The following is a 26,082-nucleotide window of genomic DNA, read 5'->3' on the forward strand; positions in this document are numbered from 1 at the left end:
GTTCTATTCTAAGGGAATCCCATTAAAGGGTTTAAACCAAATTCTAGGTAATCTAGTTGCCATATGGAGAGGGGGGTTGAGAAAAATCTGCTATATTAACCCAGGCCTGAAGTGATGAAAACATACTTGGACACAGTGGTCACCTCTTTCCCCTGTAGACTGGAATCTTGCCGTATTCTGACTTTGCAGACACCTGTTCCAGACCTACTATAGTAGGTGCTTGGTAGTTTATGTTGAATGAATAAATTAATAGTAAGGATGGGAAGGTGCATGTCATGTTTGAGAAATATTTAGGGTATTAACTTGGCAGGATCTGGAAACAGAGTGAAGGTGGACAGTGAGAAAGATGGATATGGAGGCAGCTTCTAACAACATGAGCTTTGGAGTCAGCCAGATCTGGGTTCTGACTTCTGTCTTCTGAACTTGAATGGTGCTTGCTGAAACAAGTAGGAATGGAGGGCGGCAGTAATGGTTTAATGCGGACTCAGCTCAAGAGAGAGTTAATCCTTTGTATGTACATGAAAAAGAGAGAGAGTGAAACAGAGAGACAGAGAAGGATCAAGAGTCCCAAAGATGGAGAGCAAGAGGGGAAACACAGAAAGAGGCAAAAAGAGAGGATGTGTTTTGGGGGGATGCAGGCTTTATGGGCCGAGCTGTGGTGAGAGCAGGTGTCAATGACCCTCTCTACCAGTATCCAAGTGTGTGGTGTTAGTAAGTCAATACTCAGGAGGATGAGTAGAGGGGAGAGTAGGAAGCCAGAAGATGAAGAGAAGAAGCAAGATGACAGAGGCCCTGCTGCGAGGAGAAGGGAACAGACCCAGCTCCTCTCTTGCGACACAGATGGCCCCAGCTCACATCTGATCCTCCATTACCTGGCATTAAACCTCGGATCCTTTATGAGACCACAGTGCCTCTGGGCACACCTGTTCAACAAAATGACTGGCACTTAATAAGCCTAGAAAGGACTGTTCCTTCCTGTGCCAAAGGCCAGTTCTCTCATTTTGCCCAAAGGTGTCCACTGAGGGTTCACTGGGAAGCCCTAGACACAGCAAAAGTTTGATGTCACATCAGGTGGATTTGCTGTGAGACTCTGCTTGTCCTGAGTGAGGTGATTAACCAAGCTATGAGGCCTCTTTCTAGAAAGAACGTCATGGTAATTGCGGACAGCCTTCCGTACGATGGAAGAGTTCAGGAATAACAAGAATAATGAATAAGCAATCAGTCTATTCTTGGGTCTACTATTACCTACCTTCTAGTTGGGTGTTCAGAGTCTCCTGGGATTCCCTAAACTACAGCACTGTTCCCAGAGACACCAAGAAACTGAGGCTGGAGACATAATAACTCATAACAAACATTCTGATAGGAACTAATGGCCATTCTGGAAGCTGTGACATGTTTTCCTGATGTTTTATCTTCTCTCTCCCCATGATCCCCTGTGCAGGCTGGACATGAGAAGTCCTTGACCAGAGAGCACACCTGAGTTTGAATCCCAGCTCTGCCAGTTCCCAGCTGCATGGCTTTAAGCCCCTCACTTCATAGCTCCTACCTCAAAGGACTTTTGCGAGGACTATTGCTAATATATGCAAATGGCCTGGCACATAGTAGACTTTCAATAAATGAGAGCGATTAGTGTTATTATGATAGAGGGTATCTTTGGCGAGAATGCAAAAGACTGGCAGCCTGACAAGCCAGAAGCCAGAGCTACATTCTGGAAACTACCGCCGAAGTGTGCAGTAGTCCTAATTAGAATTCTCATTAAATTCTGATAATGAGAAATGTGCGAGAAGACACTTTTCAATCTCCCAAGAGAAAACAGGAAGTGGGAGGATTAAAAAAAAGCGAAGAAAAGAAAAGTAACACTCAGTGGCATCTCATTTTTATTTTCTTCACCTTACCGAGTGTTAAAAGAAATGAGATGAAATGTCCTTTCTGTGATCATCTTTGGACTTAATGGGGTTGTTCCATAATACTCTTGTCTGGGGAGGATTAGTACCCAAGTAGATGTATTTCTCTCCCAGCTCAAGAACAGGTTGAACCCTCAAAATAACTGAGGATGTTATAGGATGGAGCGTGGTGGGAGCAGGTAGGTTTGGATAAGAGGTTCAGGATTTAAGTTTGTAACTGGCAGGATTGTTCTGGAGGATGCCTGTGTATGAAACAAAGTAGAAGCTTTAAGGCAGTTGTTTGGGGAAGTGATCCTAAGGAAAGGGAGGAGGGTCTAGGAAGAGCGAAACAGGAGAGGAGGAAAAGCCAGCCCCAGGGGGTTCTATGGAGCTGACAATCATGTGGGTGAGGGGGCTCCAGCCCACCAGGACCTCTGAGGATCTGACAGAATGCACTCGGAATTGTCTTCCCAAGGGAGGGAAATGGAGACTATGCACCACCAGTCCCCACCCTGTACTGGGCAAGGTTTAGCCCATGGGGTGTTAACCCCCGACACTTGCAGCACTGCACATGCGTCAGAATGGCGGCACACCCTCCTGACGTTATCCTACACAGGAGAGGCAGGAAGCACTAAGGCAGAAGGCAAGAGCTCTACGGCACACCTCGGTCAAGTGCTACCTGGGTACAACCGCTCAGCTGGTTGCCACAGCAATGGCTAGAGTAAAAACAGCTGACCAAGAGGACGTGATACAGGATGTGGGGTGAGGGGCTGAAGTGTTCAGTGGAATATTCTCTGTCTGCAGTCCCTTTGACTCTTGAGTCCAGAGACATGGGAGCTTGGAGGTAGCACAGCTTCACACACAAAGGGCATCATCTTTGAATCTGTGGACCCTCAGAGTTTTCCTATCTGCCATTTCGTCTGTTCCTCATTGAAATCCTGCAGAAAGACAGGACAGGGGTGAACAGCCCTACTGTGCAGACAGGGAAAGATGCTCAGAGACCTTCCACAACCAGGTCGGAGTATTTGAGGTTGAGCCAAGCCCAGGTGTCTGGAAGTGATTCTCAAACAGTGGTCCACCAACTGCCCACATCAGAATCTCTGATGTGTTTCTTAAAATGCCGATTCTGGGGTCCCCCAGAGCTACTGAATTGTGGTGTTCGAGTCCGAGTACTCTTTTATACAAGTCACTGGAGTACTCTCTCTATTTGGAGCAGTTGCCCTTGACTTCACCATACAATGGTAACTGGGTTCCAGCCAATGGAATCTGCTTCCGGGGCTTTGGATCTAGGTCTTTCCCAACCCCAAAGCTAATCATCTCCCAGAATCCTGGAATAAAAAAAGGTTGGTTACTATGATAAGAGCCCCTAGTGGGGTCATTCCAAGACTGAGGCATAACAGGGAGAGAAATCAAGGGATTTTTGGAAGCAGAGTTCCTGGCCGAGAGGACCACAACAGTCCTCACACACATCACAATCTCTATGCAGATCCTATGGGTGAGGACAACAATGTTCAAGATCATGCAGCTTTTTCCAGAGCTAGAATTCAAGCCACAAATTTCCCAGTGCCCATCCCAGTGCACTTGGGAGTCTACCCATCTGCAAAATAGCAGGAAAATCTCCTCTGCTGTCCAGACCTTCCTGCACCACCACCCACCCCTTGCCCCCCAAACAATTAGCCATGTATTGTTTGCTATTCCCTAGGACTCAGGACTGCTACCTGCACTCATACACCAACCCCACCCCTTACTCCATCCCCCAAGCTTTAACTAAAGCTCTGGGTGGTTTCCTGTTATCTCCATGTGACCTTCTGCCAGACCAGAGGGGCTGGGTTGAAATGAATTCCCCAGAACTTCATTGACTCTGCAGCCTTTGGAAGGGCCCTTGGAAAAGAGCATCAGGAGGCAGGAACGTGATAGGGTAGAAGGTTGTAGAGTGTCCAGTGGATATGAAAACTAGGTCTGTGGGGAGGGTAGGAGGATGCAAGACAGAAATGCAGAGAGGAAGTGAAGGAGGGAGGATGTGGGGGAGAAGGGAGGGAGAGGCGAAGGCACAGCCCAGAAACAAGACACAGAGAAGAAGACAGAGAAAGAGATCATGTATAAGGAAGGACACAGAGTCTGAAATTTGTATGTCTGCCTCCTCCACTAGCTGCCAAAGTCTTGGATTGCAGGACTTGTGTCTGATTCATTTCAGTGTACCCATGCTTAGCCCCGATCTTGACGTATAGCAGATGTTCAGTATATATTTGTTCGATCAATCAGTGAACAGAAAGACAGCTTTGTAGAACAAATCTACAAAAAAAAGTATATTGTCATTCCTCATCTACGAATGAGCAAATGTAACTCAGAGATGCGAAATCAGTTGCCCAAAGTGCCAGGGGCGCTAAAAAGGTAGGCTAATACTTCATCTGAAGCCGGGGTGACCCCAAAGCTTCCCATCAGCCCTGTTTGGATAGGGAAATTCTCCAAACTTTCTGTGCTTCTGAACCAAGGAAAACTCATCTTATTTCTTGGGGCTAGTTGGGCCAGGGCTAATGTCCCCCAAAAGTCAGAAAAGGGAGGTATAACCAACACAGTTGGTGTTTCACCCAGATGCCCTCCTTTTTCTCATTTCCACATGCCAATCTTTCAGACTCTGTGTGCCTTTGATTATAACTACCAGCACCTGAGACTCTAGAGCTGCTCCCTCGGGCCTCTGGCACTGCTTTCCCCTCACCTGTAGTGAGCCAGAGTTCCTGGGGGTTCCCATACCTTTTGCTAATGATTGGCAGATGTGTAAGAATGAAAGCCCAGCTTCCTTGCTTGGAGTAGGTGCTAATTCTGAGGAGTGCTACACACCAGAGCTACCCTCCATGGGACATTGCCTGAAACTGTACCCTTGTGTGGTTTTTTCCCTCTTCTGTCTGACCCCCACCCTTGCCTTACCAGTTCCTCCCGGGATCCCTTTCTTCCTTACCCACGAATCCTGTCTTGGGATCCCAATATAAACCAAAGAGAAACACCAAAATACCCCATTAGCCTGGTTTCCAATGAGTAGGAATCAATGATAAGCAAAAACTTCATATGAAAAACAGCTCCCATTTACTGAATAGCCACCATGATTAAATGTTTCACACACCCTACCTCAAATGCTCAAACAACATTGCAAGGTAGGTCTGACTGTAGACCATTCTACAGATGGTCTACAGATGGTCTCATCTCCATTCTAAGATGAGAAAACCCAGGCTCTGAAACAACTCAGTAATTCCCCCAAGGTCCCCTAGCTAGAAGTGCTAGGAAGGGGATTTGAACTCAAGACTATCTGTCATCAAGGCTTTCCTACCCACGATTTCTCTCTTGATGGTACTTGCTTAACTATTTGTCCATCTTCCATTTTCATTTGTTTTTTGTTGGGGAGGGAGGGGTAGTGGTAGAGAGATCCTTTTATCTTCAAGGCCCAGGACAATGCCTGGCACATAGTAGGTACTCTGTATTTGTTAAGCGAATAACTAAACAAGGTGCTTGAGAGGAACAAAACACTTAGAAGTGTCTGAATTTTCTCCAAAATTCCATTGACTCTAATTGAGAAAGTACTGAATACCCCCATGAGACAGATTCCCACAGCAAATAATGAGACCCCGGAAAAAGGCTTTAAGACCTACATGGTGTTAACATTTGGGACCTGAATACGGGGACAAGGCTGACAGCCAGCTCGTAGAAATCCTGTACGTTCAGCTCACTGCCTTTGATAAGTGGGCAGCAAAACACAAAAACAAAATTACAGCATCAAAACCAGCCTCCAATTACCAGAAAATAAGGCACCTGCACATCATAAATTGCCTCTTTAGGATCTCCTCATTTTGTACCTTTTAAGATGAAGACAATGAAGTGTTCCACTTGGATGTTGAGATTCTGAAAAACGAGGTGCCCTTTTATAATGTTTTAAAATGAAGCATTATAAGACTTGAATCTAAGTGAACCCTCTGAACTTGCAAGAAGGAAAAATTCAAGAGGATGTGACAAAATTATTTCTAGCAACTATGACATTTCTTGATGTGAAACGCTTTCTTTGAACTGTACAACACAGCACGAGTTGGGTTTTGGAATCTGACAAGAAAATAGTGAGATGCCAAGTTGACAATGTAGACGTTCTTCTACAAAGGTTTTACCTCCATTGCTGGATCCAGATTGTACTAGCAACTTTGAGAGGGCTGAATGGGGTACAAGAAGTGATGGAACCAGAACATCTACACCAGGTTCAGATGACCACTCCAGCCCTTGCTCTGTGATCTTAAGTAAGTCACTTAACTTCTCAATATCCTTACCTATTAAATGGAGTTACGAGCCCTTTCAGAGTTATCGGGAGGATTAAATATGGGGGACATAACTGTCTTAGCACAGAGTAGATGAGTTAAGATGGTGATGATGATGAAGATGATGGTAAAGATGACATTTATTAAGTGTTTTTAATATTCCAGATACTGTTCAAGATATTTCACCTTTTGTATGTGTTAAGGAAATTCTTGCTACTCCAACAGATAAACCCCGAAATCTCAGAGCTTAACACAACGTTAAGATTACTTCTCACTCATATAGAGTTCAAGTAGCGATGAGAATGGTGGCGGGGGAAGTCACCGCTCCACAAAATCATGCAGAGACTGGGACTGACCAAGGCTCTGCCATCTTCAACATGTGGTTTCCAAGGGTGTGCTGGGCATTGGCATCTATCCAGCAGGTGGGGGGAGGCAGTTGAGAGGATAATGCCGGAGGTCTTATGGACCAGCCATAATGCCCAAAGCTTAGTCAGACGACCCCCATCCAGGTGCAAAAGGAGAAGGGCTGGAAAGCATAGTTTTGGCCGGCCTGCCATAACTCTATGTTACGTCTTTGTTGGGCAGTCATCTGCTTGGCCACTCAGATATTCCATAGTAAAGGCCTCACACAAACCTGAGGAGTGGGTGCTATTACTACTTCTGTTACTGAAGATGGAGAAACTGAGGCACAGGAGGTGGTGGCGCTAAGATTTTATCCCAGGTTAGTTATCTCTCTGAAAGTGACAGAGATGTCATAACTGCCCAGATAGTCATTACTCACAAAAGACGTAATAGCTCAGACTTTTGCATTGGGGGGGTGACTTAGGTACCATCTGTGTCAGGCAGCCTCTAAGATGGCCCCAAATAATCCCCATCTTCTAGTCTTCACAGCCTTATATAGTGCTTTCCCCTTGAGCAACTTGCCTCTAACCAACAGAATACAGTGACGTTGAGAAGTTGTCAATTCTATCCTTAGGTGACAAGTGACTGTGACTTCTGTCTTGCTAGCAAATGCTCTCTTTTGCTGTCTTTCATGGAGTAAGCTGATATATTAGAGAGGCCCCCAAGGAAAGAAACTGAAGATGGCCTAAGACCAAGAGCCAGGTAGGAACGAAGACCCTCAGTCCAACAAGCCTTGAGGAGCTGAATCCCACCAACGACTACGTGAGTGAGCTTGCAAGCAGACCTGCGCCGCTTGAGCCTGTAGTAATGATACTCCAACCCTGGCTTACACCTTGACTGCCGGCTCACGAGAGACCCCTGAGGCACACAACCCAGTTAAGCCATGCTCAGATTTCTGACCTCTTATAGTAAATAACAATAAATGATAATAAATCATAAATGTGTTGTTTTAAGCTGCCAAGTTTTGGAGTGACTGTGTAATTGCATGGCAATAGATAACTAATAAACCATCTAAAGCCAACCTTTTTTTACTACTATGGATCGCCTTAATGATGATTTTATCCCCTATAGACCTCTAGATCTGAAAAATTCCTTCTATCAAGCAAACCACGTTCATGGAACAAGAATTTATTTTCTTTCCAATTTTTAAAAATTCATCAAAATTCTCACAGGGTTTGCAGTCAAATCAGGTCCCTAACATGCTCATGACATCACCAACAGCCAGGGAATTGGAAGAAAAGGCACCACACCGAGTTCAGAATTGTCTTACCCAAACCCAAGGTGAAGGAGAGCTTGATGAACTTGATGTTCCTTCTAATTCCTTCTTCAGGGCCTGTGGTATATGATGATCCTGAATGAAGTTTTAAAATATTGAAAATAATATCTGGGAACTGTGCTCAGAGCTTTATGAAGATTGTATCATTGCATCCTCATACCAATTCTTTGATAGCTGCTATTATTATGTCCACTTGGAAGCAGACATGGATCCTCTGATTCTATAGGTCCTACTCTTATCCAAAAGATGGCACGGCCTCCTAGGGAGGAAAAGGGACTTTCCCAAAGTCCTACAAAATTAAGGGACACTGAATTAAAATTCCTGCTTTCCTGTGTGCTTGTCCCAGAGGGGTCCTCTGGTCCTGCTTTCTTTCCCACCCTGGAGACACTAACGCATTCTGAAGGCCAAGTCTGTTTTGCTGCTGACAGATGGGAGTATGGGGGACAGATCTGAAGAACATGAAGGACAGAAACATCAACAAAGATGGCATCAGGCCAATTCAGTCCCTCCAGGTCAGTGACAGCTGGCAGGAGTGGGTACTACCTGACCCAGAGGAGTAATACTTCTCCCTGGATTTAGAACAATTTTGGTACACATTATGGTTCCCAATGATTTTACCCCAGTGGAAGAAAATGCAGGCCTGGGTCATATGAGGAGGAAACAGATCATGGTGATAGGGTTGGCTTTGGAATCATACAGATGTGGGTTTGAATTCCCAACCCTGCCGCTCACTGGATATATGATCTTGCAAGAATCATTTCACCTCTCTGAGTCTCAGTTTTCCCATCTTGAAAATGGGAATGATGCCTCTTCCTTGGAGCACTGTTGAGAGGAGAAAGGCACTTCATGGACAGTACTTGACCTGGTGCCTGGCCCGATAATAATAAAAGCTCAATAACTGGTAACAGACTTGTCATTATTATCATTACAACAATTACTATCTTTCAAGGCTGAGACTGTCTGAATTTATGAGTAAGAAAACTTATTTAGTTTTAGGTGATAAATGAATATTTCTGTTTTTATTATTATTTCTAACAGGATTGCTTTTAAAAAAGCAATCTGAAAATTTCTGGGACAGGGAAATTGGGATCTTCTAAGCACTGGGCTGGGGACAGCTTACCTTAAATGGGAAGATATTATTATTAACTGTCTCCAACACGCCTTTAAAAATAGTCCCCAGGCAGGGTGCCTGGCTGGCTCAGTCGGTAGACTCTTGATCTCAGGGCTGTAGTTTCAAGCCCTATGTTGGGTGTAGAGATTACTTAAAAAATAAAATCTTAAAAAAAAAATAGTCCCCAGACTAGTCTGATAAGAGGTTCCTGAACTCACTCAGACATCTGCCTTTGTCCTCGGGGAGGGATAAAGACCTGGGGGTATCACTGCTACTACCCCAGTGTGTGACTGACCTCATTCCAGGGAGCTGTAAGGACATTTAACATATTGGCGACAAAGAGTATGTATACAACATGGTATGTGGTCAAGAGCTCGAGGGTGAATCAGAAAGATCTGGGGCTCAATCAGCTCTGTCACTGACTTGCTGTGTTACTTTGAACAAGCATAATCTCTCTGAGCCTAGCCTCGGTTTCTTCTTCTGGGAGTGGAGAATCATAAAAATACTATTTCATAGGATTGTCATAGGATGCACTGAAATAATAATCATGATAACAAAAGCTAACTCCTGAGTGTTTACTAGGAGTTCATTAATGTCTTTTAATCTATTATTTTATTTCTCACAATAGCCAAAGATAGAGATAGAGATAATAATACTATTATTATCCCTACTTTAAGGATGAGAAAAATCAAAGCATGGAAGGAAAAGTAGCTCTGAGTCTTTCTAATCCATGGATGGTTTACCTAGACCCATAGACCCTCAAGGGGATCCATGGATAGAATTCAGTGGGTTTGGGAACTTGGATGGTAAAAAAAAAAAATCTTTATTTTCACTAGCCTCTAACTGAAATGTTGTATGTCCCTCAGTCTTAAACATAGGCAAAAATCCATCACGATATTAGCCCCAACTAGTCCCAACTAGGTCACCAACAGAATCGTGGATATTGTCACATCAGTGTGCACATGTAACAGGTAGTTCAATGAATTGTTTGTACTCATCACTACATTGACACCTGTCATTAGATCTTGTTATTTAATGCAATAGTTAAAAATCACATATATTACTGAATCACCAATGTAGGTCTTTAAAATATTTTCATAACTGGATTTCAAGATCATAGGTTTATTTTGTAATCCTATGTATTTTATTTTATGCATTTAAAATCATTATTCTGAGAAAGGATCCATAGGTTTCCCCAGACTGCCAAAGGAATCCACAGCACACACAAAAAGTTAAGAACTGTCACAGTAAGTCCATAGCTGTTAAAGCAATGGGAAGCCCTAAATGTAAAGCGAGGTACCTAGCAAGTGCTCATGGCTCATAGAAGCCACCACAATAATTATTATTGTACTCCGCAAAATCCTGCTCATCCAGGAGCAAACTTAGGGTATGGTGATAAAGGACTCAATCCTGTTCACTGTACCAAACACCACAGTGATGAGTAGGGAAAACACCCAATCAAGTGAGAGAGTAGGAGTAGAGATTTTTCTATCCCAAGCTCCTCCTTCTTGGGATGAAGAGAGTCTCGAAGAGCACTAGTTTCAGACCTGAGGACACATTGCAAATTAGCGTGAGAATCAATACCAGCAACCTGTTCTGGAGTCAGTCCTCAGTCCTAGGACACAGCCTTCCAACACTGGACATGAAATCAAAGCGTGAGGGTCCCTCTCTTTGGAAGCACACATCTCCATCCCATTTCCTTCTGCACTGGGGGCCACAGAATGAGCCCACAGATGTTAGATGACCAGCAATGTAATATGGCACAACACTCTTCAGGTCCAGGGGCCACTGGGGTGTGATGATAGCGCATCTGTTACCAACACTGAATCCTGGGCCCCCATTCAGACCTACTTCATCTTGGTTGGGGGCGCCTGGGAATCCATATTTTTATCAAGTTTCCCCGCTGACTCACTTGCTCATCCAAGTGAGAACTACTCTATAGTAGTCAAAGGATGAATTGTGGAATTCAAATGCCAGTTCCACTGCTTAATAGCTAAATCACTTTGGGCAAAATCACTCAAATTTTAGAGAGATCGCTTACCTCCAAAGCCAACAGTGCCTACCTTATACTGTTGTGAGGATCTAACGCGACAATGCATGCCAAGTCCTCAACAGTATTTGGCAACATAGGGAGAGTTCTACAAATACACTTTATGTGATTGTTGTTGTTTTTGAGTTGTGACCAAACGGCTTCACTAGTGGGAGAATCTGTCCTTGCCCCCTACAGAGGCATGATTCTCTGTCCTATCCCTGCTTCCACGGGGCTATGATGTATGCTGTTAGTGACTCCATCTCCGAAGAGTTCCTAAGTACTGGAGGAGCATCCTCTGCCATCAGACTCCTCTGATAACCACAACTATACCTCAGAGAGAAAGAGAAAGAAAGAGCCCATGAGATCTACTCTGGGAGACCCCAAGGGACCCTGTGACCAATGAAGGATCGCCACACCCCAAGGCAAGGACCCTGACTCAGATCGCAGACTGTGGTCCAGTATTCTCTCTGCTTGAGATAGACAACTCTTCTACGTGGCCAGAAACAAGGAGCTTCGCTGCCCGAGACCCTGGAGCTCGGGCGTTGAGCATGCCCTGTGAATTCCTGCCTCTTCCCTTGTGTCTTGCTCCAGTGGCTGACTTCCAATGACCAGAGCATCTCTGCACCTGGGGCTTTCTCCACGCCTTGGAAATCCCTCTGCCCTCACACATGAGAGCCTGGGAGTGTCTGATCATTAACCGTCCCTGAAAGCAATGCTCAAATGGTGTCTGATGGGATTTGGTGTGTGAAAAGCCCAGCTCCACCTGCATTTGGCTGGGATGATTCCTGAGTATGTGTTCTACACCCTCCCCACCCACCCCATGCAGCCATAAATTCCAGTCACTCATAGTGGTAGCTGGCATGAGAAGGTATCCTCCTCTATGGGCTGTTTCCTTTTCCTGTCTCCCCTTCCCACCCCCCTACTGTGGTCCCCTCCGCCTCTCAGATCTCAGAGCCCCTTTCCAATGAGATCATGTTAAGGCAGGTTTCTACCTGAAAATTTCAAACTGAAATAATGCGAACAGAAGCCAGGCAGGAAATAAAATTTAACAAATAGGGGAAGAATCCAATCTCTTGTGTTTTTTTACAACCCTAGGCACTGATAAAAACAAAAGTGCAAATTTCAGCAAGATTCTTGACCAGTGCAGATAAATTTAGTTATGAATTTAGAGGGGACCTAGCAATGGCGTTATTTTTTTAAAGGCAGGAAGTGAACCTAAGAGACACAGACTCCTACCAAAAAGGCTTCAAACAAAAAACAAATTTTCTCCTAGAAAATTTGTATAGGTTGCTATTAAGTAAAAATGTCCTTTACCTATAACAATTTCCCATGCATCCTGAGTATGTATTAAAGATTGAGCTCTCTGTACTGATAGTGGTGGTCCCTGGTGGTAGCTCAGATTAAGATGTGGGACGCTAGGAAGTGTTAAAATCAAGCACAAACGGAGACCAGCCTTGAGAATTCCCTGAGCAGACAGAACCAGTTTAGTCATACAAGCAAAGATTAATTTAGCTTATTTTGCAAGACAATCAAGGCTCACTTGACCTGGGTCACTTGCTGACACCTCTGAGAATCACAAGCCAAACTTATTGTTCCCCCAAACTGATACGAGGTCACCACTAACCAGTTCCCTTTCATTTAAGAAAATTCTCATATGGCAACCCATCGCCTCGAAGAATCAACAGTCACTGCCTGTGTGCGACCTAAGCTGCTTTTACAACGATATACCTCTGAGTCTCATTCCACATTTTCGGTTGAGTGCTCCCGGTTGGCAAACTGTCTTTTTGTGTGTGCACAATAAAGTGTTATAAATTAACCACTTTGGTGATTCATTGGTTTTACTTCCATCGTGTTGTTATTGTTGTTTTGTTTCCTGAACTTTGGACAAAAGATACATGACAACCCCAACAGCATCACATATAATCAGTTTTATTGCCAGGTAAGAAATTCATATTAATATAGTGAATACATGTTTACAAATAAACATTTTTAGAAAACAAACAAATGTCTTTTTTTTCTTCATTGTAGGAAGTATTATTGGTATCATAAACTCTGCAATTGTTGACAAGTATTAACACAGGTTTACTTGCAGAACATACGGTTACTAAAATATTCGCACATAAAATATGCTCCATTTACACGGAAAACCGGGGAGATGAGGGGAGTGAGATGGGGTGCCAGGCAGAGCCCAAGGCGGATGGAGGCTGAGATGCTCTGGGAGGGCGAAGGGAAATCAGACTCTGGTCCCATTGGGTTGGAAGTTGGGGAGAGCTAAAGGCAAGAAGTAGAGGCTAGTGCCAGGGCCCGGGAGGGGGAGGAACTGCCTCTCTACTTTGTTCGGGTTTCTCTCTTCTAAGCTCCTCACTGTAGCCACAAGATTGTTATCGATATGTGGCAGCCACAGATCCATCAGTATTCCAACCACCCTCCCTGTCCAATCCCTACCATCATGGTCCCAGTTTGCAAAGCCAACTGGAAGATAATGAGACAGAAAACGAACGTTCTAGGCCATCATCCTGCCTCATCATACTGACCACTCCATGACCTTCCTGCCCAAACCGCCCTCCCCACCCCAACTAACGAAACTCACTGGTTGAAGTTTACTCAGAAGAGGAGGAATACGGAGGGGGAAAAAAATTCTGTAGATTCAGAGATCAAGAAAGCTCCTTCATCAGGGATGGCATAAAAGGTCAGATGAAGTGAACTGAGGACAAGGGGCAAGATGAGCTAAAAGGGAAGTAAGACTCACAGACCTTTGGAGCTGGAGGGAACCTCACGGAGAAGCAGACCCAGTATTTCCTGAAATAGGCGCTGTGCATCACTAGCAAATGCAAAAAGATTTGTAGTAGCACGTGGATATAGCACTGGTTAACACCGAGTCACAGAGGGGAGTGGGTTCCTTTTCATTTTGTCAGTCCGATGGAGTCCCTTGGAGTGCAAAGTCTCCACTGGGTGCTGGTATATCTTTAACAGCTCTTTAACATCTGCCAATCATTTTAATAAAGAAAAAGGGAGAGAGAGGAATGACAGAAGGGAAGGGGGAGGGAGGGGGGAGGAGGGGGGGAGGGGGAGAGAGAGAGAGAGAGAGCAAGTGCAATCCAGCAAACGCAGGGCTCTAAGTTCAGACTCTTCAGGAGCAACAGCATCTAGCTAGAACAATTGCTGCTTTGTTGCCTTCATCCTTATCTTTACATTTACTTTCTATTTAGGGTGATTGACTGATACTGCTTTTCTATTTGTAATGATGAAAAGAAGTTTTCCTTTTAAAAGTTCAAAGTATTAAGAGTGAATTGATTTAGCTACAAATATTTTGATGGTGACACACAGAGATGCCAAAAGCGGGCTGCAGTACAGAGATAATTTAACATCACGGAAACACTGACCAAGCTGGGCGGTGTTTACCCCACCCTGGGGAGTGCTGGGATCCCAGCAGAGAGGCTGAGAAAGTGGGCGCTCTATCTCCGCCCTGGCCCCCCACCCGCCCTGCTTTGTCCAGCGAAGAGCCACCTTATAAACGAGGATCTTCTATTAGTGGCTTCTGTGCACAGGGGCATTTTTAAAAAATGGGCGGAGGTTTTGCTTGATCTAACCCCAATTCCCTTCGTTTCAGATGGGAGACTAAGGCCCAGAGGGATAACAGGCATTGTCAATGTCCCCCAGAGGGGCCAGGAATGAAAAGGAGAATAAGCCCCTGATTTCCCGGCTTCCATGACGTTGGAGGTGAGAGACAGCTGAGGCAGAACGCCGCAGTTGGGCATCCCAGGGAATGCTCTGGATCTTCTTGGACTGCCACATGCAGCTTCTGACACCAGAAGAACACTGGGTCTCTCAGAGATTCCCGTGCATTGGCGAAGGCTGTTAGGGACTGGTTGAAAGCCTCTCACCTAAAATCAAAATCTCCTCTCTCTCCGCACTCTCCTCTTTGGGCTTCCACGAAATAAATAGGAGGAGCAGGGAAACTGTCTTCGTCGGGATGCCCAAGGGCCACTGGCTGTGAGAACCACTCTGAATTGGTTCCGATGGGGAATTCTGGGTGGGAGATGAATCTGGGGAAGTATCTGGGGAGGTGGCTTGGAGGGCCGTGGGAATTACGAGACCCAGAAATGCTTGAGAGGTCTGGGGAGCCAGGTAACAGTAGGACTGGGAGTGACAGGGTGGGAAGGAGGGAGGTCTTCATCTTTAGGTACCCCTAACATTGTAGCAGCCCCCTCAGAATGTGTGATGGGCGGGCTCACCAACAAAGGGGGAGGAGAGGAACATCTCTGACTTCAGGAAACAGGAGGGAGGGGGACCAAGAGAACACACGTTGCACTTGGGAAACAAGACTGTCATTAAACAGTAACACATTGAAGGCACCACCCACGCTTATGACATTTTCAGTCCAAAGCAGTTGAAATTTGGCAGCGGCGGCGGCAACGGGCTGAGGGGGGTCAGGGAGAGACGGGTAATAGAGGACTGGGTTCCGTGTCTGTTTCTTGTCTCGGAGGCAAGGCGGGAAATGCGGGGTCCCCTTCTCACCTCCTGTCGACTTTTCAACTGTGAGTATTTTCTGTTGTTGTTGTTGTTCTGATGTCATTGTTCATTTCCTAAGTCTTGAGGATTCTGGACAAAAATGGATTTGCTGTTTTTGTCTGTTTTGTAGTGGGCTTGTGATCATTTTTTTTTAAAGAAAAAAAGTTATTTAACACTCTCTGGATCCTCTCTCCCTGCCGTAAAAGCCTACTATCCTTCCCATGTCCATGGTCATGGTCTTTACCGGACTTCTCTAAAATGCTCTTTCTTTCTCATCACTGCCGGTGGGTTCAGGGTCTATTTTTTGTGAGTTTGAGTGTGTGTGTGTGTATGTTTTTTTTTTTTTTTGCTTCCAACATTGACGATATGAAAAGTACTATAAATAGAATGGTTGGGGTCCAACTACCGTCTCACGCTTGTCAAAATTGTGTGTCCATGTCACTGCTTCTTGGGATTAGAAAACACTTATAATGCACACAGCTTCCTCCCCAAATGACTCCTCTTCTTACGTACACTCTTCTCTCATGTCCACTCTTAGGCTCCCCCCACCCCAACCTGGCTCTTTCACCCCGAAACAGCACGTGGTAAATGGCAAATGTGCTCAAATGGACGATTTCTCTAAGTTGTGCTACTTTTAATTTTTCGTCATGGATTTCAGTTTTAAGTCAGGAGGAAAAGAAAAAATTAGCCCCACGGTGTGGGCGTGTGAGTTGGCCACCTCGGGCCTGAAGTCGGAAGAGCCGTGCCTCAGTTTCCCCTTTGCTGTATTGCTGAACGTCCCTGCTTCCGTCTTGCTCAGCTGTCCTCTGACACGTGTTAGGCATGACCCAAGAAAAGCGTGATTCCGCATCACCAGCAGGTTTTTCGTCAGTTGGTAAGGGGAGGCAGGGTGCAGGGGAGCGGGTCAGGGAGGCCAGGGAGGGTGTGGGCCAGGGATATTTTTTGCCTCTCTCAGTTGAGTATGGTCTCCAGGATGCTCCCTGTAGTGAAAGCTCAGACAGTCACTTCTGTTTTGCTGTTGGTGATGAAATATGGCTGTGGGGGTGGGTAGTGCTGGGTGCGAGTCCCCAAGGGGTCGCTGGAGCCCGACTCAGCTGCGCCAAGCTTGCCTTTGTTACCGTAAGCCTGCCGCCGGAGGGAATGCTCGTTGGGGTCCCAGCCCTTGAAGTTGGTGGTGGAGTTGTAGGCCAGGGGATGTGGGGGCATCTTGTTGGTGCGGGACTTCTGTCCGTTCTGCTTGGCAGGGCCATGCTCAGGGCTGAAGGCCCGCGGCTCATCCTCTACTCTTACCGGGTGCAAAGGGAGGTTCCCCTTGGCCGCCAGCTCGGCCAGGTGCCGTCGCTTGGAGGAGAAGTCATCATTGACCTTGTCGGCTGTCCAAGGTGGACGGAGAAGAGGAGGAGGGAGCAGAGAGAGGGAGAGAGAGGAAAGAGAGAGACAGTTAGGGATTGGCAAGTCAACCTGAGCACAGCATCAAAGTGGGCCAACAGTCCAAACGAGACACACACTAGAAACTCCATCTGGAACAGATAGAAGGAAGGAGGACAGAAGGAAAGAGTCAAGTTCTTTTCACAAGCAAGATCAGGACCAAGAAGGTAAGGGCATCCCCAATGGAAACTCTAGATTCCCCCCTAAGTACACACTTCTCCACCATAAGGCACCTAGCATTGTACATCCTTGGCTTTCTTACAAAATCCCAGGGTTGTTTCTTCATTATTAAAATCATGCATCCTCGTTAGGGAGAAATATTGAACATCTTGAGAAATATTCGTATTTGTCACCCACCGTTCAAGACCGCCAATAGCAATACTTAGCTGTATTTGCTTCTGGTTTTCTCAATAAATGGGGTTCAACTTGGGATTTCTATTAGTGTTTTTGGTTGCTTTTAGCAGTTGAGCAGACCTGTGTTCAAACCCCAACTCTGCCACCTCCTAGAAGTGTAGCTTTGGCTACTTAATAAAAGTTAAGAAGCTTCTTAGGTTTTATTATGATTGGCTTCTGCATAGGGAGAGTAGTTACATTAAAAAATATATATATATTTTTCCCATAGGGTTGTTCAAAGGGTTAAATAATATGATGTGTGTGAAGTATTTAGATATGAGCCCCTATCATTGTAATTTCATTATAAATCAGTTTAATTTCCATATAACATTCTATCAAGCATTTCTCCATGTTGTTATAAATCACTAATAAACAACATTTTAATGCCTACATAATATTTCATTGGGTGGAACTATTAAAATTAATCACTCCTCCCATCAATGAACAGTTAAGTTTGCCAGTATGCTTTGACATAAATAAAGCTGAAAAGAGAATCTTCAAGACTAAAGCTCTTTTTGTATTCAGAATTTTGAATTTAGGATAACCACAAATTTAGGATAACCACAAAAATACAAAAGTAGTTTTCTTCATCTACATCAGACGACAGCAAACTATAGCCCCTGGACTGAATCTGGATGCTACATATTTTTGTAAATAAAATTTTACTAGGACACAGCCATACCCACTTGCTTACCTAAAGTCTGTGACTGATTCTGTTCTGCGGTGGTGGATCCAGGTACATATTCTAGATACCGAAGGGCCCACAAAGCCTGAACTCTTTACTAGCCAGCCTGGAAATGAATCACCTAAAGTGGAATTACTTGACCAAAGGGTATAAACATTATCAAGGTTCTTGATACATAGTTCCAACTCCGCCACAAAAGAGTCACACCAATCTGTATACCATTTCACCATACCATCTCCAGCACTACGATTCCTTGATTCCTTCCTTCCTTCCTTCCCTCCCTCCTTCCTTCCTTAGTCTTTCTTTCCCTACGTATTCATTTGATAATTTTATGAGACTTTTATTTTCTTATGATTCTTTTATTATAAGGTCCTCTACAGTTTTAAATTGTATTTCTTAGTGGGACGCCTGGCTGGCTCAGTCAGTACAGCATGCGACTCTTGATCTTAGGGTCATGAGTCTGAGCCCCACACTGGGTGTGGAGATTACTTAAAATAAGTAAGATTGATAAAATAAAATTTATTTCTTAGCAGTAAACCTTTGAACTTACATCTCCTCTTGGAGAGGAGGAATACTTGCTGCTTTTTCATCCATGCGTCCAACATCCCCCATTGTTACACATGTGAATTTATCCTATATGTACATTCATGGAAGGCATCATAGTGCCATGTTTCTTTTCCCATTTGATCCTTTCAACAACCCTAGTAAGTAGGAAGGATAGGGATTTTAACCCCTGCTTGATAGATTAGGAAACTGTCAAGCTCAGGCATATGAAATGATTAACAAAAGTTACCCACAGCTATAGTGGCTGAGCCAGGGTAGAACCTAAGTCCAACAGACATTATTTGATGCTTTTCAAAGGCCACAGAGGGAAAGCTTCAGTTTCAGAACCAAGGGCACAAAAATATGCCCCACTTGCCCCCTCTGTGTACATGGCAGACATCACTCATTGATCACAGTGCTCTGTCCTGGCAGGTGTGACTTCCACTCAGACTCCTCAACACAACATCCCAGGAAGCCACACATTAACCTTCCAGGCTTAATACCGGTTAAGTTGGGTTTCTGTCCCTGTTAACATAAATAGCCCTGGCTCATGTGATCTTTCAAAAGAAAGTCCCCTTTTCCATAAATTCTAGAGCTGTCTGAAAATATTGAATGTCAAAAGGAATCTGCTACTAAAGATGCGAAGAGCACACATTCCCCAAATACCATGCATTGCTAAAAGTGACATGAGTTAAATTCAAGTCAAGGTTAGATCCCCATCCTTCTGCCTTCCAGAAGAAAGTTCTAGGTTTCCAATGCCATGAAATTTCAACAGAAGGATGCCTTGATATTCCCTCTTGGACTTAGGGGGGAAACACGAATCCAGTTACATCCAGGACAGATGCACTGGCATCTCCCACTCCAGGTGGCCAAGACTGAACCCATCAACATTAAAAAGATCTGTTCTCCTTCGGGTCCTTCCTTATCTCTCAAAGGCCAACACCAGCTTTCCAGTCACTAAAGCCAGAAATATGGTGGCATTCGCCGCCTCACCCTCTTCTCCCCTCCAGCACAACTGCTAAATCACAAAGTCCCTCCAGCTATGCCTACAAATGTTTCTCTAATCTATTCCACATCACACCCAATTTCGACCGTTGCTCCATTTCAGCCACCAAATTTCCTCCCTGCTTCGAGTCTTCCCTCCACCCAGTCCATTCTCTACACTGCAGCCAAAGGCACTTTCTAAAATGCAAAACTGACCGTGTCCCTCATCTATCAAAACCTCCTCAAGCCATTTGCTCATTCAGTCATTCATCATAGAGGCACGGGCCATGTGTTAGGCAGTGGAAATATAAGAAGGAATCGGAAACAGACATGGTCCCTGCCCTCATGAGGTGCACATCTATTAGGCGGGGAAAGATAGTGACCAAATAATCCCAAAGATTACATAAGAGTATAAATATGGTAAGGGCTATGAAGGACTATCCAGTCTTGTGAATATTTATACTAAGATCTCTGAGCTGGTCTGAGAACCAGATGTTGGGAGCTCTGAAGGCATGAACCTTATCTTTCCATCTGTGGGGCTCTCAATCCTGGCAGTACTTGGGAATCACATGGCGGAGCTTCGAAAGCATTCAGATTCCTGGATCCCTCCCCCAAACAATTCAATTAGAATCTCTGCAGGTCTGCCTCAGACATAGATTTCTTTTTAAGCACTCCTCCAACCAAGGGATTCTAATGTGCAACCAGAGTGGAGACCACAAGCAAAGCCTGGCTAGATGCCAGCACATAGCTTTTTCTGGAGAACTAAAGGTAAGTGACCTCCAACTTCACTCCTATTCTCTCCTGCCGTCTCCCACCACCTTCCCCTCTAGGACCTTGAACAAGGTCACATCCCACCATAATAGGCTCTTCTCCATGGCACATATCATAGATGCCATTTTGTACATGTTAATGCACTTCATTCATTACTGGCTCTCTCTCTCACTGCTGTTCCAACAGGGCAAGGCCAGGTCAGATTCCTGCCCATCACTGTGCACACAATGTCCAGCCTACTTCCTGGCAGATAGTAGATACTCAATAAATACCCAGTGAGTGGATGTAAGAGCAAAATATCATGAATACACATAGAATGTCAGGGCAATTGTAGGAGTAGAAGCTCCCTTCTCCTGTTCCGCCTGGGAGTCTGTTATAAAAGTCTCACTCACCCTCATTATGTCCCCAGTCATGATCTAGAATCATTCATTCCCATGTTCCTCTTTCCAGAAAACTGACTAACCTAAGGTATGCTCAGAGAAAAGGATATATTCAAGGTTTCCTCTGTCTTAACAAACTGAGAAAACTGATTACAAAGTAGGTGTTCTAACAGCTGAGATAGGTGATGTTTTCTCAAAAAGTTCTAAAGAAAAGAAGTCACAGAGGCATTCAATTCTTGCCAAATCAGTGCAGGGATGGGGAGAAGCCTCCATTAAGAGGAGTCATGAGGTCTCACATGGAGAATCTACAACCCTCTCCACAACCAACTCTGACTTGGTCCCTTAGTGAGCTTGGCATTGGGGACCCCCGATCATAGAAAGTGTTTGGTATATGGGGCAAGAGTAGGGTGGGCAGAAAACTCTGGGGGCTCTGGAATCAGCCAGACCTGAGTTTCTGAGATCTCAGGAATGTCACTTAACCTCTTACAGCTTTCTTTCCTTTGGTGTGAAATGGGGATAACACAAGCTACTCTTAGGTTTGTTGTGAGGAATAAATTGTATGATATATAAGCTACATAGCACAATTCTGGAACGCAGGAACTATTCAATACATACATTTTGTCTGTCTCCTGGCTTATGAAAGAACTGGATTAAATCCAACAGACATTTATTGAGCACTCACTCTGTGCCAGGCAACTTGCTAAGCACAAAGGAGGCATTCATCCAAGCCAACAATCCTTCTTTCCTTTCTTCCTTCCCCTTTCACTTCCCTCTACCTACCATGTGTGTTGGCCTCATTTGCCCTATGAAGTGGCCTAAGAAGAGGACTTGATCTTTTTGGGATAATGAGAGAAGGCACCCTTGGGGATGTGCCATTAGCTGCCATCTGGAGGTAAAAGTCACAGAAGCAGGATTCCAGGTGAGGGAACACATGGTATACAGCAAAAATGGCCACAGTACTTCCTTCCATCAAGTGGAGGAATATCTTTCCTTACCCTTCGAATATGGTCAGGCCTTCTGACTGGCTTTGGCCAGTAGATTGTAGCAGAAGTGATGTCACACATGCCCCGAACCTGGGCTTTTATAAGTTCTATAGCTTCTGCTATCAGGCGCTTGGATTCCTGACTCCATGTGAAGGAGGAGGCCCGGGTTAGCCTCCTGGAGGCTGAGAAACCTGCAGGCCAGTTGCCCACGCTCACCACAAGGCTGCCAATTGCCGGATACTGGGTGAGGCCATCCTAGACTATACAGCCATCAATGGACCAGCCAGCTGACCCCAGATACCGAGTAAACTTGGCCAAGAACAGCTAATCCAGCCCGACCCAGAAGAACTGCCAGCTGACCCACAATCATGAGTCCAACAAATGGTGGCTACATTAAGCCACTGCACTTTGGGGTAGTTTGTTATGCAGCAGTATATAAATGACACAGAACAGCATTTGCAAAAGCCCCGAGGCAGGAAGGACTGTGGAGGCTTCAAGAAACAGAAAGGACATCTGTGTGGTAGACTGAAGAAAGCAAGGGGTCAGCAGACCATCTGAAGCCTGGTCGGCAAGACTGTATCATTCACAGCTATTTATTTGACCATCTTCCCTAAACGAGACTCTGAGGTGTTTTAGAGAAGTACAGAGCATGCACAGATTTCTTGCCTGGGGCACGAAACTGTTCCTCAAAGAGTGATTTTCAAGACGGTTTCAATAACAAGAATGTGGATGGTGGCGGATGAACTGTTCCCATAACCCAGGAAATGCAATGTTTGTGACAGTCTCTTCCCAGTGTTTTTGGTGTCCTCTGCCTTGGATCCGGAGGAGGAGGAAGAAAAGCCTACCTGGCCTCTCTGGGCTTTGTGCAATGTGGTCCCTGTCAGTATATCAAAACACTTCTTGTGAAAGAAATAACAGATTCATTGAACAGCCTTGTAAGCCCCATTAATAAATGCATTAACCTAATCAGCCCCAACACCTCGTGGGCAGATGGCTGACAAGCCAACCAGGAAACAGATGTGGGAGCCTTTCAACAACATTGGGCCTCTCCAGTTTGATTTTTCTTCATTTAAAAAGAGGGAGAAAGAATGAAAAAGGTGCTTTCCTTCCAATGAGCCTAATTGCCTTGAAGGAACCACGGCTGTAAAATTAAACTGTACCTTGCTCCATCTGTCTCTCCCCTAATTAGCAGCAGACACTTGTCCAGGTGCAGGGTGGGATGGAGCCTCCACTTCCGTGGAAAGGGGGAGAGTCAAGGTAATAACCAGTTTTCAAAACAAGCTGCACATCTGAGGGTCTCAGCAGGTGGCCTCCCACCTACCTTCTTTCCTTGCGCCAAAGATATCTTAAGGAGGGCTTCCTACATCTCATTCTCCCTTGGTGATATTCTTGGGTCTCAGGTGATGAATCTAACCTGGTAAGCAATGCCCCGACCAACCTAAGCTTTCACCATTCCTCATTTGTCCCTGTTTTTGGTCTAAGAATGTGTTGAACTCAAGTGATAAATCTTTCCACTACACTTAAGAATAAAATCCAAGTTATCTGCAGCGGCCCCAAGGTCTGCATGACCCGATCTCTGGCTGTTTGTCCACCCTCAGCTCTTCCATTTGTTATGAACCCATCACAGAGTGTATTAGTTTCCCAGGGCTGTCATAACAAATTACCACAAACTGGGTGGCTTGAAACAACAGAAATTTATTCTTTCACAGATTCCAGAAGTCTGAAATCAAAGTGTCAGCAGGGCCATGCTCCCTCTGTGGGCTCTGGGGAAGACCCTTCCTTGCCTCTTCAAGCTTCTGGTAGTTGCTGCAATCTTTGGCATTCCTTGCCTTTTGCCTCGTTCCAGTCTCAACCTCTGACCCCACCCAGCTATCCTCTTTGTATGGACTTATGTGTCCAAATTTCCCTCTTCTTCTAAGGGTCCCAGTCATTGCATTGGGACCCACCTTAATCCAGTATGACCTCCCCTTCCCTCATTACATCTGCAAAGACCCTATTTCCCAGTGGGGTCACATTCTGAGGTTCTGAGTGGATAGAGATTTGGAGGGATACTCTGCAACCCAGTACACACAGGATTCCTTTCTGCTCCTGAACACACCAACCTTTTCCCTGTCAGAGTCACTGGATTGCATCCTTGCTGCTCTCTCTGCCAAAATGCTCTTCTTTTTGGTTGCGTATCTGGATTCTTCTTGTCATTTGGTTCTCTGAACAAAGGTCACTTCCTCAGAAAATCCCTCTTTTTTTTTTTAAGATTTTATTTATTTATTTGAGAGAGAGAATGAGATAGAGCGCATGAGAGGGGAGAGGGTCAGAGGGAGAAGCAGACTCCCCGCTGAGCAGGGAACCTGATGCGGGACTCGATCCTGGGACTCCAGGATCATGACCTGAGCTGAAGGCAGTCGCTTAACCAACTGAGCCACCCAGCCGCCCCTCAGAAAATCCCTCTTGATGAGCCAGTCAAAAGAGAGCCCTCCCCGCCCCCAATTGCTCTCATCACTTCTCCCCATTTTACTATATTCTTAGGCTATATCATTTTATGAGATTATCTTTTTTAGTTACTTGGGTATTGTCTGCCTCCCTTGACTAGAATATAAGCTCCAATTAGGGCAGAGGCCGTATCAGCTCTGCTCACTACTGTATGCCCAACATCTGCCCACTGCCTGGCACACGGCAGGGGGACAACGATGCATTTGATGAAGGCAGGAAAGCACTGGAAATATTTCAGATTCCAATGACAGTCTCTAAAATATGAGCAACAGGCAGAATGTTTCATGTTCTGGTCATCTGGTCTGTGATGGTGAATTTTATGTCAACCAGAATGGGTCCACTGGGTGTCCAGATTAAATATTACTGGAGGGCACTGGGTGGCTCAGTCGGTTAAGCATCTGCCTTCGGCTCAGGTCATGATCCCAGAGTCCTGGGATCGAGCCCCACATTGGGCTCCCTGCTCAATGGGGAGGCTGTTTCTCCCTCTGCGTGTTCTCTCTCTCTCTCTCTGTCAAATAAATAAATAAAATCTTTAAATATTATTTCTGGGTGTGCCTGTGAAAGGTTGCATTTGAACTGGTATACTCAGTAAATTGCCCTCCCCCATGTAGGTGGGAATTATCTAATTTGTTGAGGGACAAAATACCACAAAAATTAGAGGAAGGGAGGCTCCGTGCCCTTCCTGCGGACCTGCTGTCCCATCCCCTGGGTGGGATATTGGTCCTCTGCTCCTGGACTGGGATTTACCCCGTTGGCTCCGCTGGCTCTCAAGTTTTCAGACTTGGACTGGAATCACACCACCAGCTTTCTTGAGTTTCTAGCTTGCAGACAATAGATCATGGGACTTCTCAGCCTCCATAATGACATGAACCAATTCCCCATAATATATCTCCTTTCATATATATAGATATCCTCTTATTCATATATATGAATATTCATCACATTCATATACACACATATATCTGAAAGAAGATTTATTATGGGGAATTGCTTCAACCAAACCAATAGTATATATGACCTGTTATTCGTATGTGATATATATGAATATATATAAATAATAGGGTGTGTGTGTGTGTGTGTGTGTGTGTGTGTGTGTGTGTGTGTGTGTGTGTGTATACACAGTTCAGTTTCTCTGGAGAATGCTAATACATAGTCCATCTGAGTGACCTGTGCCCCGTGCTTTACAGGAATTGCAGGACTAAAGCAGGGGTTAAGTTCCCTTATTTCTGGGGCAGGAGAACCTGCCTGCTGCCCAGCTCCATATCCCTGGCCGTAGCCTTGCAGGGGCATGACTGTTCTGTAGCAGTGAGTTCAGGGAGGCAGGATGCAGTTGGGTGAAAGAGGCAGGGACTGGTTAGAGACTGCCTGGATATAGCACAAGTCTGCTCTCCCTCCCAGCTCCCCCAATGGTAAACTGAGTACTGAGTAAAAGCTCATCTTCATTAAATGCAGGCTCTGTTCTAGATACTTGGCTAGGGAATTTGTTAACCCTTTCTTTAAAAAAGGTTTTATTTATTTATTTGAGAGAGAGAGAGATGGGGAGGGGCAGAGGGAAAGGGAGAGAGAGAATCCCAAGCAGACTCCCTGCTGAGCGTGGAGCCCAACGCAGGGCTCAATTCCAAGACCCTGAGATCATGACCTGAGCCGAGACCAAGAGTCAGATACTAAGCTGAGTGTACCACCCATGTGCCCCTGTTAACCCCTTTAATACTCTCAATATCCTACCAAGGTAGGTGCCATTCTCAGTCTCATTTTATAAATGGGGAAACTGAAGCTACAGAGCTTTGGCAACTTGTCCAAGCGATGGCGCTGGGATTTGAACCCAGGATACCAGGCCCAATTCACAATTTGTGAATTTGTGGCTACAACATTCACCATTTTTCTAACCATGAGCCTGCCTTATAAAAGAACAGTCTTGTT

The 26,082-nt window shown here is 45.1% G+C and overlaps 1 protein-coding gene and 1 long non-coding RNA gene across 3 annotated transcripts in view; one reads left to right on the forward strand and one right to left on the reverse strand.

Annotated features, from left to right (window-relative positions):
* LOC141374049 (uncharacterized) overlaps nucleotides 1–7,587 on the forward strand; it is a 116,491-nt gene extending 108,904 nt beyond the window's left edge. Inside the window, exons 5-6 of the long non-coding RNA XR_012380592.1 lie at nucleotides 6,025–6,157; nucleotides 7,152–7,587. This is a non-coding gene — a long non-coding RNA (uncharacterized lncRNA). The remainder of the gene's footprint in view (nucleotides 1–6,024; nucleotides 6,158–7,151) is intronic.
* Nucleotides 7,588–12,915: 5,328 nt separating this feature from the next.
* The window catches only part of SHISA9 (shisa family member 9), a 285,510-nt gene continuing 272,343 nt past the window's right edge, over nucleotides 12,916–26,082 (reverse strand). For both annotated transcript variants that reach the window (XM_073899486.1, XM_025855644.2), the window contains one exon: nucleotides 12,916–16,881. In XM_073899486.1, coding sequence (XP_073755587.1) covers nucleotides 16,502–16,881 — 380 coding nt within the window. In that variant the 3' untranslated portion in view covers nucleotides 12,916–16,501. The remainder of the gene's footprint in view (nucleotides 16,882–26,082) is intronic.

This window comes from Callorhinus ursinus, unplaced genomic scaffold, assembly GCF_003265705.2.
Source record: "Callorhinus ursinus isolate GAN/ISIS: 27379988/994484 unplaced genomic scaffold, GSC_fseal_2.0 scaffold13, whole genome shotgun sequence".
NCBI classification, from domain to species: domain Eukaryota; kingdom Metazoa; phylum Chordata; class Mammalia; order Carnivora; family Otariidae; genus Callorhinus; species Callorhinus ursinus.